General features: G+C 34.3%; 2 protein-coding genes and 2 pseudogenes across 2 annotated transcripts; 2 read left to right on the forward strand and 2 right to left on the reverse strand.

The window, feature by feature from the left end:
• Window positions 1-293: 293 nt before the first annotated feature.
• LOC120137291 lies at window positions 294-6,362 on the reverse strand (annotated as a pseudogene).
• A 373-nt stretch (window positions 6,363-6,735) lies between these two features.
• Window positions 6,736-7,357, forward strand: LOC120137292 (importin-11-like; the record flags this gene model as incomplete). Its single annotated transcript, XM_039153079.1, has 2 exons — window positions 6,736-6,831; window positions 7,169-7,357. Coding segments are annotated over 2 exons (285 nt in total), but the record flags the coding sequence as incomplete, so codon positions are not given.
• Window positions 7,358-8,555: 1,198 nt separating this feature from the next.
• Window positions 8,556-9,715, forward strand: LOC120137293 (annotated as a pseudogene).
• Window positions 9,716-10,481: 766 nt separating this feature from the next.
• LOC120137331 (ERBB-3 BINDING PROTEIN 1-like) lies at window positions 10,482-14,159 on the reverse strand. The gene is made up of 10 exons (XM_039153101.1): window positions 14,059-14,159; window positions 13,841-13,965; window positions 13,626-13,710; window positions 13,373-13,522; window positions 13,125-13,278; window positions 11,523-11,738; window positions 11,291-11,427; window positions 11,110-11,201; window positions 10,812-10,991; window positions 10,482-10,708 (listed from the first exon to the last, which is right to left on the reverse strand). The coding sequence occupies exons 2-10, from the start codon at window positions 13,929-13,931 to the stop codon at window positions 10,611-10,613; spliced, it is 1,203 nt and encodes a 400-aa protein (XP_039009032.1). The 5' UTR covers window positions 13,932-13,965; window positions 14,059-14,159; the 3' UTR covers window positions 10,482-10,610.
• Window positions 14,160-14,405: the final 246 nt, after the last annotated feature.

Consider the following 14,405-nt stretch of genomic DNA (forward strand, 5'->3'; position numbering starts at 1 on the left):
CTGTATATACAATGAAAAACACCCGCTGTAGTACAACATTTTGCTTTATATACAAGAATCAGTTTATGTAGTTCAGATGTTCATAACCTTGGGGTCGTGGGATGAGTTCCACGGAGGGCATTTTATAATTCGGAGGTCTCCACGGAAGCTGCTCTCAACCTGGCGTTGGGGTAGCCTACTATCTTACCTCCCCTTACCCATTACATATGGGAATAAGGGTATGCTAAAAAGATATTCATGAATTTGATGACATGATGGTCTGAAATCACAGCATGTATATACAACCCATTATAGCTGAATCACTTGAGAACTGGCTTCTTCCTTGTCCTGGTAAATTGTACGTCTCCATTAAGAACAGAGTTTATGAATCTCTCTACCCCTTCTACGTTCATGTCACCTTTAAATGCCACCTTTCCGAGGTTTGAAGGCCATCAGGATGTTACCCGATGATTTATATCTGGATTTATCAAATGCTCTTAAAAACGATGGTTGCTTGCTAGCATCTAAGAGGGCATATGAAACTGAATCCATCGAATTCGAACCAGAGGCCACGTTCTGTCTTCTTGATAATGATTTCTGTGAAGCCTGAAAGTACATATGTTTCTGTTTAACAATAGAAATACATAAATACGTTCTTAGAAGAGAGGGAATCTTCTGACCTTCAATAAAAAGGACTCCAGCCTCTTCCTAGCTCGGGATGATCGGAATGCACCTATGATACATACATGAGTTTTATCCCCACAAAGAGCATCAAAGTTTGATGCTTTCAGCAAAGGTAACCGTCTCTCTGCAGAATCTGTCTGCTTTGATGAAGCTATCTTTTTATTCTTCTTCTCAAAACTATCAAGCATCAAGCTGAGATCATTGATTGCAGTCTTACAATCCTTCACTGAAATACTGGATTTCAAGTTGTGCTTCTCTTCGTTGGATAGCCATCCAATTACAGCCGGAAGCGCATCGACTCCTAACTTCTTAAAAACTGGTCCAGAAACATGATGAAGCTACATACATAATGAAAGAGGCCCATCTGTAATTTGAAAAAGCTTTTAAAGCACAAAATAGAACTTGGTAACATACCTTCGCAATCATAGAAAGTGAATCTTTTACGATATAAGCCGCTGAGAACACGCCATATAACAGGAGTGTCCTTTTGGTAGAAAGAAAACATCACACTCGGGTTTCGTTCGACGTGACTAGAAAACAATTCAGAATGATTTAGGCTAATCCTTTCTGAAAACCTTAGTAAATGATGTTGGCAAAATGTTTTGACATTCTTGGTAAGCAAATCTCCCTTATATTCTTTCATATAACCCTTCTCATTTCCTTTGTATGTGTAAACAAACCACCTTGGAGCGCTCCCTGGATGCATACTAAGATCCTTACATAAAGAATACTCGGTTCTGCAGTTTATTCTCCCAACCTGTTGCAAGAAACCAATCAGATATCAAAATCACTGATTAGCAAATACAAGTTTGTAGATGGGAACAGATTGATCACGTCGGCTGTTAGTGTATCATTCCTTTTTATTCGGGCAGAGAGCTGCCGTCGATAAGAGAACGATCGTTGACTAGTGTTTTCGTGTTGTTTTTGTGGAAAAGAATGGTCATGAAGATATAATGAAGACAAAGAGTGCATAGAGGTGATGAATATTACAGTCCATCTCTCGGTCTTATTGAAGGGTATTTATAATGACTATAGTCTAGTGTCACTTATAGGATAATTATGACTATTTGTAGGTCACCGTGTCATATAGATCTGGTCGCCAAATCTTGGATTTTATTACGATAGATTAAGTGAGTCTGTCAGACGTCCTGCAAAGATTAAAATTTTTGCTTTCCAACCCGCTAAGCGATCTCGCACTTTCTGCACAAGGTAATCACAAGTTCCGTGTTTTACCCGTCTATGAATGAGCGGAACGCCTAGATATATACCCAAATTATCTACATGTGAGAAATGAAATACCCGCTGATCTCGTGACACTTATTTGATTCTACATTTGCCGAAAAGAATTAAAAATAAAAGGAATTTGTTTAAACATAAAACAAATCCTTGCACTAAGTGAGAGTTAAGTGCGTCCTCGTTATTTTGAAAATATGGATAAATTTAATTTAATGTGTTAAGAAAAAAAAGAAAAAATTTAAAAAAATTACGTACCTATTATTTTAAAAAAAAGAAAATTACAATTTTGGTAACTAAACTTTATTATATCTCCTATTTCACTCACTTTACTTTAAATATTTTCAAGTTCCTCATCGAACTTAATACATTGGGTTGTTTTGGTCACTCAGCCAATAAATAATTAAAGGTGTAAAAATTAGTTGTTATATAAATGAAAAACGACGTTGTTTTAGTGATATTTTTTTTAAAAAATGGCATTGCTTTTAACGTTGTTAATTATTTAACAATGAAGTGACAAAAATAGGAGAGAGAGTAAAGTTCAGCGACCAAAAAACTCAATGTATTAAGTTCACCGAATAAGTTAAAAACTTTTAAAGTTCAGCGAACAAAATAAGAGGGAGGGAGAGAGAGAATAGAATTCAGTGAGCAAAATAGGAGAGAGTGTAAAGTTCTTTCATTCATTCAAAAAAATTGTGGTTACAAAATCAAGTGTTGAATTAGAATTTATATTGATGGCATTAAGAGTAGGTGAGTTACTCTAGGTGAAGATAATCCTAAATGACATAAGAACTAAGATAAAATAGTCTATAAAACTATATTGTGATAATAAATTTTGAGGATAAAAATTATTATTATATTAGATAATGTTATTATTTATGTTAATTTTTAATCATTGATCGTAAAAAATTAACATTAGTGGTTAAATTTATAGGAAAAATTATTTGATTATCAAAATAATAAATAATTATTATTATTTGATCCGTAACTCTAAAATCTTTTGGCACTTGATCCGTTCCATTTGTTGGAACACTAGAATATAGAGTACATAAATCAATGGAAGAGTTTGGATAAGTGCCACTAGGAATATGCTCCAATCCGGGGCATTGGATGATTGATTTTTATATCAAGAAATGAGGAATCTGGGGAAGAAGAGCTATCGAAAAACTATTTTTTTGGTGGACCACCGTCGATGAGCGACGATCGACTGTCGGTGAGGCGGTGACCACCGATTTATGGAAATCACGGCGATAGTTCATCCTTTGGATGAACACTTGAGGGAAAGTTGAGACGAAAAAGGTTTTGAGTTTTGAAAAATGAGAAATGAGAGAAGGGGCTTGGTCTTTTTTGGGCTTTATATTGACTTGCAGGACCAACCCGACCGACCCGATGATCCGAGCGGCGTGTTTTCAAATAAAATAGGGTTAATTTCCATTTGGTCCCTCATAGTTTTTTAAAGATTTAATTTCGCCCCTAATATGCAATTTCAACCTTGATTTTCTTTTAAAATTTACCCCTTATTTTTCTTTTATTTTAATTTAGTCCTTTATTGTTATATATTATATTTTTATTATTTTATTTTCTTCATTCTTTTTTTATTATTTTTATTTTATTTTTTACTATTTTTTGTTTTTTGTTTCTTTATTATTATTTTTATTATTATTTATTATTTTTATGTATTTTTCATTAATTTTATATATTTAATTTATCTATTTTTTAATATTTTTTTTGTTTTTATCTAATATATTTATATATATATTATTATATTTTTTTCTTTTTCTTTTTTTCTTTTTTCTTTTTTCTTTTTCTTTTTCTTTTTATTATTATTATATATGTATGCATTTTTTCTCTTATTTATTCAATTAAACATTATTATTTATTTATTTATTTCTCAACTTTTTTCAACTTTTCCACTTTTTCCCTTTTTTTCAACTTTTTCAACCTTTTCCTTTTTCAACTATATAATTTTTCAAACTTTTTGACCTTTATTTTTTCCTTTTTAAATATAAAATTTGATTATTTATTTATTTTATTTAACATTTTTTTACTCTTTTTATTATTTTTATTATTTTTTATTTTTTAAAAAATTTATTTTATTCATTGTTTCTTTATTATTATTTTTTTCTCTTTAAACTTGATTGTATATTTAATTTTTAAAAAAAAACTTTTTGTTCATATTTATTTATTTATTTTTATTTTTGTGATCTAACATTCTTTTTGACCATTTTTAAAAGAATTTCAACCAATCAAATGTAAGTAATTTGAATCGAGTTTTTTAAAGTTAAATTTTAATTTTTTGCAATTAAAGATAATCAACAAATTAATTGGTACCGAAAGGGCGGTTCAAGAGTATTAATCTTTCCTTGACTGTAACCGACTCTTGAGCCCGACACATTTATGGTAAAACACAGATCATGTAAGATGGTGTCCAATCAGTCCAAATATTCTTTAAAAGGATCGGTGGCGACTCTAACCCACTCATTTCTAGTCGAAGCCCAATTCTGAGTCCACCCGAAATAGACACCAATTTTCGTCCATATATATTACTTAAATAATACATTTTTTTCTTTTACAGATTCTAGGCCCAAAGACTAAATACCAACAAGTCCCAGCAGCCCGTTACACCCCAAAGCAAACCCGAACCTGGAGCCCCGACCCGGATCTAAGATTCAGCCCTAACCAGTAAGCTAGGGTTTCCAGAACCCTAACCTTGTCTCCACAACATCGCAACCTTCGAAGAGCCCTCACCCCAGCCGCTCGGTCCACAGGCGCCAGTTTTCCCGACGGTTTCCTCGGCAACAACACCACCAAGTCAACAAAAAACAAATTAGTCACATGGGACTCTTAACAAACCGGGAGCAAAGAAGTTTTAGCACAAATAGGAGTCTAAAATTAGCATAGTTTTTTCCTATAAATAAATGTAATATTTACATTTGAAAGATCACACGATTACATGCGAAATAACGAGGGGAAAATACGAGAAAATACACAAAAAATTCTAAGGGATCGAAGCAAGAACATTTGCAAAAATTTCGAAACACATTCGAAATAAAAGGTGCGATTTTACCTTGTTTGGTAGCTCATCTCGCTTGCATGTGGTCTCTATGCTTTTTTGGTTCGAATGAAAAAAACGATAAAAGGGGGTAAGTTTTCGAAAATCCTTTCTTAGATCTAGTCTTCTCCGAATAGATTCTCAAAAAATTGTTTGGATTTTTAAAGAGGGGAAAAAGAGATATCGAAAAAATTATTTTTTTTGTGGGCCACCGTCGATGAACAACGGCTGGCGAGGCGGTGGCCACCGATTTCTAGAAATCACGGTGGTATTTCATCCTTTGGATGAACACTTGAGAGAAAGTTGAGAGGAAAAGGGTTTTGAGTTTTGAAAAATGAGAAATGAGAGAAGGGGCTCTGTCTTTTTTGTGCTTTATACTGACCTGCAGGACTAACCCGGCCGACCCGAGCGAATCCCTTGCGTGTGTTCAAATAAAATAGGGTTAATTCCCATTTAGTCCCTCATAGTTTTTTAAAGATTTAATTTTGCCCCTAATATGCAATTTCAACCTCGATTTTCTTTCAAATTTGACCCCCTTATTTTTCTTTTATTTTAATTTAGTCATTTATTGTTATATATTATATTTTTATTATTTTATTTTCTTCATTCTTTTTTTATTATTTTTATTTTATTTTTTGCTTTTTTATTTTTTGTTTGTTTGTTTGTTTATTATTATTATTTTATTGTTATGTTTTTTTCATTGATTTTATATATTTTATTTATCTATTTTTTAATAAAAAAATTTTGTTTTTATCTAATATATATTATCTTTTTTCTTTTTCTTTTTATTATTATTATATATATGTATTTTTTCTATTATTTATTCAATTTAACATTATTATTTATTTATTTATTTATTTCTAAACGCATTTTCAACTTTTTTTTATCTTTTTCAACTTTTTTTCAACTATTTACTTTTTCAAATTTTTGACCTTTATTTTTTCCTTTTTGAATATAAAAGTATTTTTTCTTAACAATTTCATTTCTTTTTTTCTCTTTTTTTTTTGAAATTTCACAGTTTTTACTCTTTTTATTTTATTTATTTCTTTGAAAATTTATTTTTTTCATTATTTTTTTCTCATTAAACTTGATTGTATATTTAATTTAAAAAAAAACTTTTTTCATATTTGGGCTCGGAATTGAGCTTCGACGGCTTGGCGACTCTGCTGGAGACAAGGCTAGGATTCTGGAAACCCTAGCTTATTGGTTCAGGCTGAAGCTTGGATCCGGGTCGGGGCTCTAGGTTCGGGTTTGCTTTGGGGTGTAACGGGCTGCTGGGACTTGTTGGTATTTAGTCTTTGGGCCTGGAATCTATAAAAGAAAAAAAATGTATTATTTAAGTAATATATATATATGTGATATATATATATGGACGAAAATTGGTGTCTACAGTGTTCACTACCTGCTTGGGCATTCTTTTTCCTTTCGTTCTTATCAAAAAGGAAGTTTATATATCTAACTGGATTGTGGAAAATTTCTGGAATCTATGCTCGGAGCTTTAATATTTCTTTCTTGCATGTTTGGCATCTGATGATAATTTTGAATAGGTGTGGATAACCTTTTTGTACTGATGTGCTTTGGCTGTTCCTACTTTAGATCATATTTGTCATGATTTGTTTAGGAAATATAGGTTCTCAGATATGAGATGCAAATTCTGGTATTGGGAGTCCTTCTAGATTTAATTCTGAGTCTTTGTTTGTGTTTCCAAGTGTGCATGCACTTGTATATGCAACTGTTTATGCTGACATTTGATTCACATTTTATTCATTTTACTGCTTTCACATAAATTTCAGGTCCAGGTTTTAAATTTGATTTCTGTTCTTCTGGGTCATGTCAATGAAGTAATCCCATATGCTAACAACTTGGTGCAGTTTTTCCAGACGGTATTGTTGCCACTACTTTACTTCCTTCTCTGAAAGTTTCATATGCTCTGTTGTTGACAATATAAGTACTAGGAGTTTATAACAGGGAACCTCTATACTAAATCAGATAATTGCCAATGTTACAAATTGCTGTTGTGAAACTTGGTACAAATCTTCCTGTCATTCATGGTTAATAGTAGTTGTTTGAAAAATAAATTATAATTGGAATCCCAAGAAAAGTTTGAGAGTAAATGGATTATTTAACTTGACTACACATGCTAAAGACTACTTATCAATATCAGGTTCTCTTTTAAAATATATTTTCTTTTAATTTGCTTTAGCCTTGCAATATGAAAAGGTTTGGGAGGAATCTTCTGGTGAAAGCCTTCTACAGATTCAGCTTCTTATTGCTTTGCGGAACTTTGTTGTTGCACTTGGATATCAATCACCTAGTTGCCATGCAATGCTCCTGCCCATTCTTCAAAAGGGAATTGACATAAATGGCCCAGATGAACTCAATCTTCTGGAGGATAGCATGCTGCTGGTTAGACTACTGCCCCAAACATTGATTATATATCTGGCTGCATTTACCGTAAACTTATGCTTCATGTTCTCATCTCTGCAGTTGTGGGAGGCTACACTTTCTCATGCACCTGCAATGGTGTCTCAGCTCTTAGCATATTTCCCATGTCTTGTGGAAATATTGGAAAGAAATTTTGACCAGTTACAGGTTAGACTTCTTAAATCATTTGTCCTTGTTAGGTAAGAACTTTCATTCCCCTTTGGATTGTCTACTGTCACATTTGGTGCTTTGGGCTTCTACATTGTCACAATTCATTGTCTGCTTCTCATCCACTCATTGATCTCTCTCTCGATCTTATATTGATCTGAATATGCTTGTAGGTTGCTGTTGACAATACTGAAGGTTATATCATTTTGGGTGGAAGAGAATTTCTTAGCATGCATGCTTCCAGCGTGGCTAAACTTCTAGATCTCATTGTTGGAAATGCCAATGATAGAGGGTTGCATTCAACTCTTCCTGTCATTGACATTCTGATACAGGTATCATATTGTAAATTTTCAAGGCACTAGCATCACATAACATATGCTGAATTTTCAAGAAGCCAGTAGCAGTTTGTTTGTGTAATATTGACCCCCACCCCCCACATGATATCCATGGAAATTTTTTTAATAATGAATACAAACATGACCACAAGCGTACCTTTGTGTATGTATGCTTGCAGCCTTTGTTTTCTTATACAAGGTTGTCTTGTATACTATCTTGGGAATATCAAGTTTCGACTGTCCTACTTCCTGTCATGCCTACAAACTATTACATCCCATAATGCGAAACCTTTGATGTTAAACACCTTCCATCTAGACTCTATTGTTACAGACGATGGACATTTTACCAGCAGATGCATGCTCATACGTTCATATTTTAAAAAGAATCCCACTTGTTTCTTTATCAGTTTTGCTTTAAGAGAACATTTTCGACATATATGATGTAATCATAGTGGAGGATTCTGGAAAAAAAGGAGTCTTACTCAAGTATACTCGTAACAGCTGTAGTCAAGAACATATTTGGTCGAATAATAACATGCGAAGTTACCTTTCAAAAAAAATAACATGAGAAGTTGGGGTGGTTTGGTTTGTGTCTATGAAACGAGTATTTACTACTGGGCTTTGCATCTTTGTGTTACTTCCTTGAATTGCTAAAAAGAGCAAATGAATTCTTTGATCGGATGATAGAATTGTTCACCGATGAGCATGGAGGTTTGAAATCATTAAAACTGAATTGGACCTGAGAAACTCAATCAGTTGTAACTGTTCATCTTTTTGCTATTTTGTAGTGCTACCCTATGGAAGTGCTTCCATTAATCAGCGATTCAGCAGTACTTTACAAGTAAGCATGGTTCTTTACCCATCGCTTTTTTTACCATTCATGTTCACAATTATATTTGCTGTGCTATAGGCATTTTCGACATCTAATTCTTGCTCTGCCTTGTTAAACATTGGCAGAAATTAGTTGTTATTTGCTTGAGTGGAGGAGACGATGGCAATCCTTCAAAGACAGCTGTTAAGGCATCCGCAGCTGCCATCTGAGCAAGGATTTTGGTGATGAATACCAACTATCTTGCACAACTAACATCAGAACCTTCTCTTTCTTCACTACTGCGGCAGACTGGTGTAGCTATTGAAGATAATATTCTTCTTTGTCTGGTTGACATATGGCTCGACAAGGTTAGTAGAAAATGCATCTCTACAAAGACAATGATGGTCAGTTGGTTAGTGTTCTTAGCTGTTCGCATCCATGTCTCATCTCAGGAAGAATCGAAAAAATAAAAGAAAGCACTAATTTTTATAATTAGGATTCTGAATTTGGTAACTTGAGTTGGTCTGGCAGGTTTCTTCAAGTTATTTATTTTTTACTTTATCATTATCTTTTAGTGTTTATACAGGTAGACAATGTATCTTCACCCAGAAGAAAATATTTGGCCTAGCACTTTCCATAGCTTTGACATTAAGGCTGCCTCAAATTCTGGACAAACTTGATCAGATGTTAAGGTACAAATTCAATTTTGATTTTGTCATACATCTGCAACTGAGTATCAGATAACATTTTTATTCATTTCTGCAAAAATAAACTTTATGCAGTGTCTGCACCAGTGTAATTTTGGGAGGGACTGATGACTTAACTGAGGAAGTGTCAAGGTTATACACTAAATGCCTTTGTATTGTAAACTCTGTTTAGTGGAGATTTACATCGGAGATTCATAACCATTTTCATTCTTAATTTTTGCTAATAAATTGCAGTGGCGATACTGTGAACTCCAGCAGGATGCACGGTGAAGGTTCACTTCCCAGTAAGGAGTTAAGGAGAAGACAGATTAACTTTCTTTAGTTAAATCATTTGCTAACGTATCTCTTTAGTAATTATTTACGATGGATTGGTTTTCCCATCATTCAGATCAAGCTCTCAGATCCTATCACCCAATTGTCATTGGAAAACTTGGTGCGAGAAAATCTTCAAACATTTGCTGCCATTCATGGGGAGTCATTTAATTCAGCCATGGGTAGTATGCATCCTGCAGCTTTTGCCCAACTGAAGCAGGCACTGAAGATGCCATAGGCAAACCCTGAAATACATTTTTTTCATCAACTGAGGTCCTTTTTATTTTACCAAAGACTCAAAAAACTATTGGGTAAGATCTAATCTTCTTAAATACCCAAGCTCGAGTCTCGAAGTCGAAGACCCTCATTTGCGTTGAATTCTTGTGCTTATCGTACAAATTGACACCTGAAGTTGACAACTCCTCTCCAATTAAACTACCCTTATTTGACAGTTTTAAAAGGTTTAACTGTTTTAATCTTATTCGACAGTTTTGCTTTCTTTCTTTTTTTAAAAAAAAAGTAAAACTTTTATAGAGGATCATGTCTTTATTTTAGCATCAACATTGCTTTCCGTTGATTAAAGAGTTAAATTGATTTCCCCCCCTAAAATTTTACATTGAATGTAAAATATATTTAAAGGATTATATTGATCTTTTTCAGAAGTTGGAGGATTATATTGAATGTGTATCGATATCAATAAAAACTTTAGCAGCGTGAGTTATTCACCGTTAGATCAATAGCTAACTTGGCTCAAATCAGTTGGATAAGACGCATGACTCGTGAGAACCCCGCTGGGATAATTGTGCCATAATTATATTATGGTAAGTTTTAACTCGATAACCAACCACATCATACAAATGAACATTGTACCAAAATTGAAAACAGAGGGAGAGAACAGAACATTACTACGATTCTTGACATCGTGATCCTCCATTTGTTGCATCCATAGGCTCAGCTCCAGCTTCTGCCTCAGTCGATTCATCGGCTTTATCGCCTTTCTTACCTGTAGTAATACATATACGAACCTTGGTAAACATTTGATTCCGACACATCAAAGGTATTTGTTATGGCAAATCATTCATAAACCATGTTATTATTCATCGTACCTTTCTTTTTCTTCCCTCCACCTTTTTTCTTCGTCTTTGTACCCAAAGCTAGCCATGCCTTGATTTCAGGATCATCTATCGTCTTGGTTGGTTGCAGCTCCTGCAGAGGATGGGATGTTATCCGATCTGATCCATTAGGCATTAGCAACACGGTGAACTTGATATGAGCAACGTTATCACCTGCACAGTTGAACACGGTGATCGAATTAATCTCATTTTCACTTATGGTGGCATTAACAGGGGTACAATATCCTAAGTCCTCCGATCATTAAACAAGCTATTCACTACAAAAACATACCAGGCTTCTCATGAAGAACCGGATATGGCTGCAAGAGATCATGATTCACACATTCAACTAAACCTAGTCGAGCTCTTTTCTCTTCCAGAGCCCTGTTTCAAGAAAATCAGCATAAACTGGTTAATAAACATCAGAAATAATGCCAATGCACATTCATAAAAAAGGCAAAACAATCACAGACCGAGCAGTGAATGGAAGGATGGGAAATTTCTGATTTATCTCACTGAAAATAAATCTAGAGGTCTTCATCTTTAAATGATAATTCTTGTCAACAGCTCTCTTATAAATAGTTGTCTGTTTCTCATCCAGCAGCTTCGGCTGCCATTTAAACAAATGGAAATCTCAAGGATAAGTAACATCGCACAAGAATAGATTCCTAGAAAAGCTAAAAGTCAAGGAAAGACGATAAATACCTTGCCTTCACCAGTGCTTGCAACTATATCGACAGCATAAACTTCATTTTCCTCGAATTCTGCATCATCAACTCTTGTATCTGAATTGGAGACACTTAATACAACTTTGTTTCCATCTATCACAAACTGCTTCAATTGATGACTAAGAACACCTTCAACAATTTTGCAGTCATAAGCTGCAGCTACCTTCTGAATTGCATCAGTTACATCTTTATTCTGCCATTAAAACCATAATTAAAAGAAATTGAGTACAAGGAAGAATATAAATTATACAAGTGATAATGCAGATTTTAAAAAATATATTACAAAGGAAAGTAGTACTGAATTCATCAGAAAAAAGGTCCATAAAAAGCAGAAACATAAGAAATATTTCCCCTTCCAATCAGTAAACATCACAAATGCCCACTTGATATTTTGTCCATGGCTTTTAGAAGTATGAGATACACACACACACATATTTGAAAAGTACAAAAAAAGAAAAAGATTGAACTCATATGAGTTGACCTTCAACTGCAGCAGGCAATTTGGGTGGTTGACTTGGATTGTATAGAGTGTGGCACAAAGCATAAATGATACTCTATCAGTGTAACTATGACAAAAAGAAGCAACATTGGAATTAAATCCATAGCCCATGATTATCATCATGATGTAGAAATCATGTGAAACTTTGAACCACACCTCCCCAACCAACAAATTAGGGGAAAAAGCAAAAGTTTACATCAGCAAGCTGCTGCCACAGTAATTAAAACCACTTTTGTGTTTAAAAACAAGAGCTCTGCAATGGTGATAAAACAATCATGAGCATAACACCCATTTGTAGTAGTTTTAAAGAACATGTTAGTCCACTTGGGCAATTGGTATGATGAAAAAAAAAGATGTATCGCCCTAACACAGACTAGCATGACCACATAAAAATATTGGAAACAGGGAAAAGAGGATATCGCAAGACAATTATCACCTCAGCAAAGTTGCCTCTCCAACAAATGACTATTCTGCATCTTACACAAGGGTAACACCAACTTTAAGGTAGTTTGATAAAAACAAATCATGAAGGTGACGCCAACTTATGGTAGATTTTAGAGAAAATGTTGGTTCACTTAGGCAATTGGTGTAAACCATATATATGGCATCACTGGCCCTAAGGTCACCTAGCTCAACCAATCATGATATTGGCAACAGGGAAAAGAGGAGATCGACAAGAAATTAATCACCTCGGCAAAGTTGCCTAGCTGTCATATTTTATTCTACATCATACAATCACTTTGAAGAAAAAACTAAAACATAGAGTAACCACAAGAAAAGTTGTCGCAAAAACAGAGTTGAGATATCAATTCCCCTATCAGAGTAACTATGACAAAAAGCTTCATTCGGATGTAGATCCATAGCAAACAAAAACAAATTCATCATTTAGGGGTCAACTGAGTCAAAATTTAAAGCTAAGTCATTACACTTTCAAAAAGCAACCACAAATTCCACTTGAAAAACAAAAGCTTGGCTCAAAACTTTTGAAATAGCAAAAGCAAAACAGCAGAAGAAACATTCAAAGAACACAAAGGATAACATTGTCTGTGAACATCGTAGCATTGATATACAAAAGGCTACCTTCTTTCCTGGCCTGACCAGTCTCAAGGCAACTTCGGCAGCAGTATTTGCAGCAGCAATAACATCGGCATGCCTGCCAGTGACTGGCCCATCCTTAACAATATGAGTGTGTGCAACTACAGCTATAAACCCATCAATGTGGCAACCCATATCACTACATACAGGAAAAAGAACATTTTACTTGCCAATCAAAGTATGAAATCCCAACCAAAACAATAAGAAAAGGAAATGGTATATATGAAGCTTACATCTTCACCATATCTCCTTCTTCCAACTCCGAGGTGTCACTAGCAAGTGGAGAGAAATGACAGACAGTGTTGTTCACTGAGAGGCAAGTAGGGAAAGCAACACCCCTCTCAATCTTCTTCTTAGCATTCTTGTACATGTAGCCTGTTTGTCTTTACATTACATAAACAACATATTACTAATTTCATTATCGATACTCAACTCTATAAAGCGCGCACACGCACACGCACAACCAGCATAAACTAAAGCGCTTACTCTCTGATAAATGCATCACCCTTTTCACAAATATCAACAATCCTAGCTTTCGGCTTGCATTCTTTTACAACTAATTGCAACGCCTCTGCAAATTTTCAAACATAGCGCCAAAAAAAATACAGAAACCACCCAAACAAATATTAAACTCAAAATCCATTTCCAATAAGCTAAATAATGAAAATTTAAAGAGAGAGAGAGAGAGAATAGAGATTAACTGTTAACGATCTCAGCAGCGCTCTTGTATTTGGTAACAACCTCAGATGAGGAAAGATCCAGCTCCTTCTCCTCCCTCTCGTCGTCCGACATCGTTTTGGCAGCTTATCAAAAACCTATTCAATTCTTTAAAGAATAAAATTAAAAAAAAAACGATATCAGAGGAGAAACAAAGAAGATAGCGAGAAAAGGATAATAATTGAAAGAGAAAGGAGCTCACTGGTTGTAATCAGTGGCGGACAATGAAGTGAGCTAGGGTTTTGGTGAGGTGATACGCTCATAAGAAATGAAAATATATAAATAAATACGAGGGGAGCGAACTAGGGTTTTCGGTGCTTATAACGGCAGCGTTTACTTATACAGAAAAGATTTTTGCTTTAATAATCAGACATTAGGATTTTGTAACTGTGCGTCGTTTTTAATTTGTGTTTTCTGTACGCTTCTTTGTTGTAGTAATTTATTTATTCAATGTATTAACTACGATTTTCTACAATTTTATAAAAAAAATAGATCCTTTTTTTCAGATTTAGTCTTTTCTCAAGAGTACTTCTCAAGAGTAGTGAAGCA

The sequence above is a fragment of the Hibiscus syriacus genome, unplaced genomic scaffold, assembly GCF_006381635.1.
Source record: "Hibiscus syriacus cultivar Baekdansim isolate YM2019G1 unplaced genomic scaffold, ASM638163v2 tig00110656_pilon, whole genome shotgun sequence".
Lineage (NCBI taxonomy): Eukaryota > Viridiplantae > Streptophyta > Magnoliopsida > Malvales > Malvaceae > Hibiscus > Hibiscus syriacus.

Coding starts and splice junctions, on each gene's coding strand:
- LOC120137331 (XM_039153101.1), bottom strand. CDS start 13,931: ATGTCGGACGACGAGAGGGAGGAGAAGGAGCTGGATCTTTCCTCATCT. Junction 13,523..13,625: donor GGTGATGCATTTATCAGAGA/GTAAGCGCTTTA, acceptor TGTAATGTAAAG/ACAAACAGGCTACATGTACA. Junction 11,428..11,522: donor CAAGCACTGGTGAAGGCAAG/GTATTTATCGTC, acceptor TTTAAATGGCAG/CCGAAGCTGCTGGATGAGAA.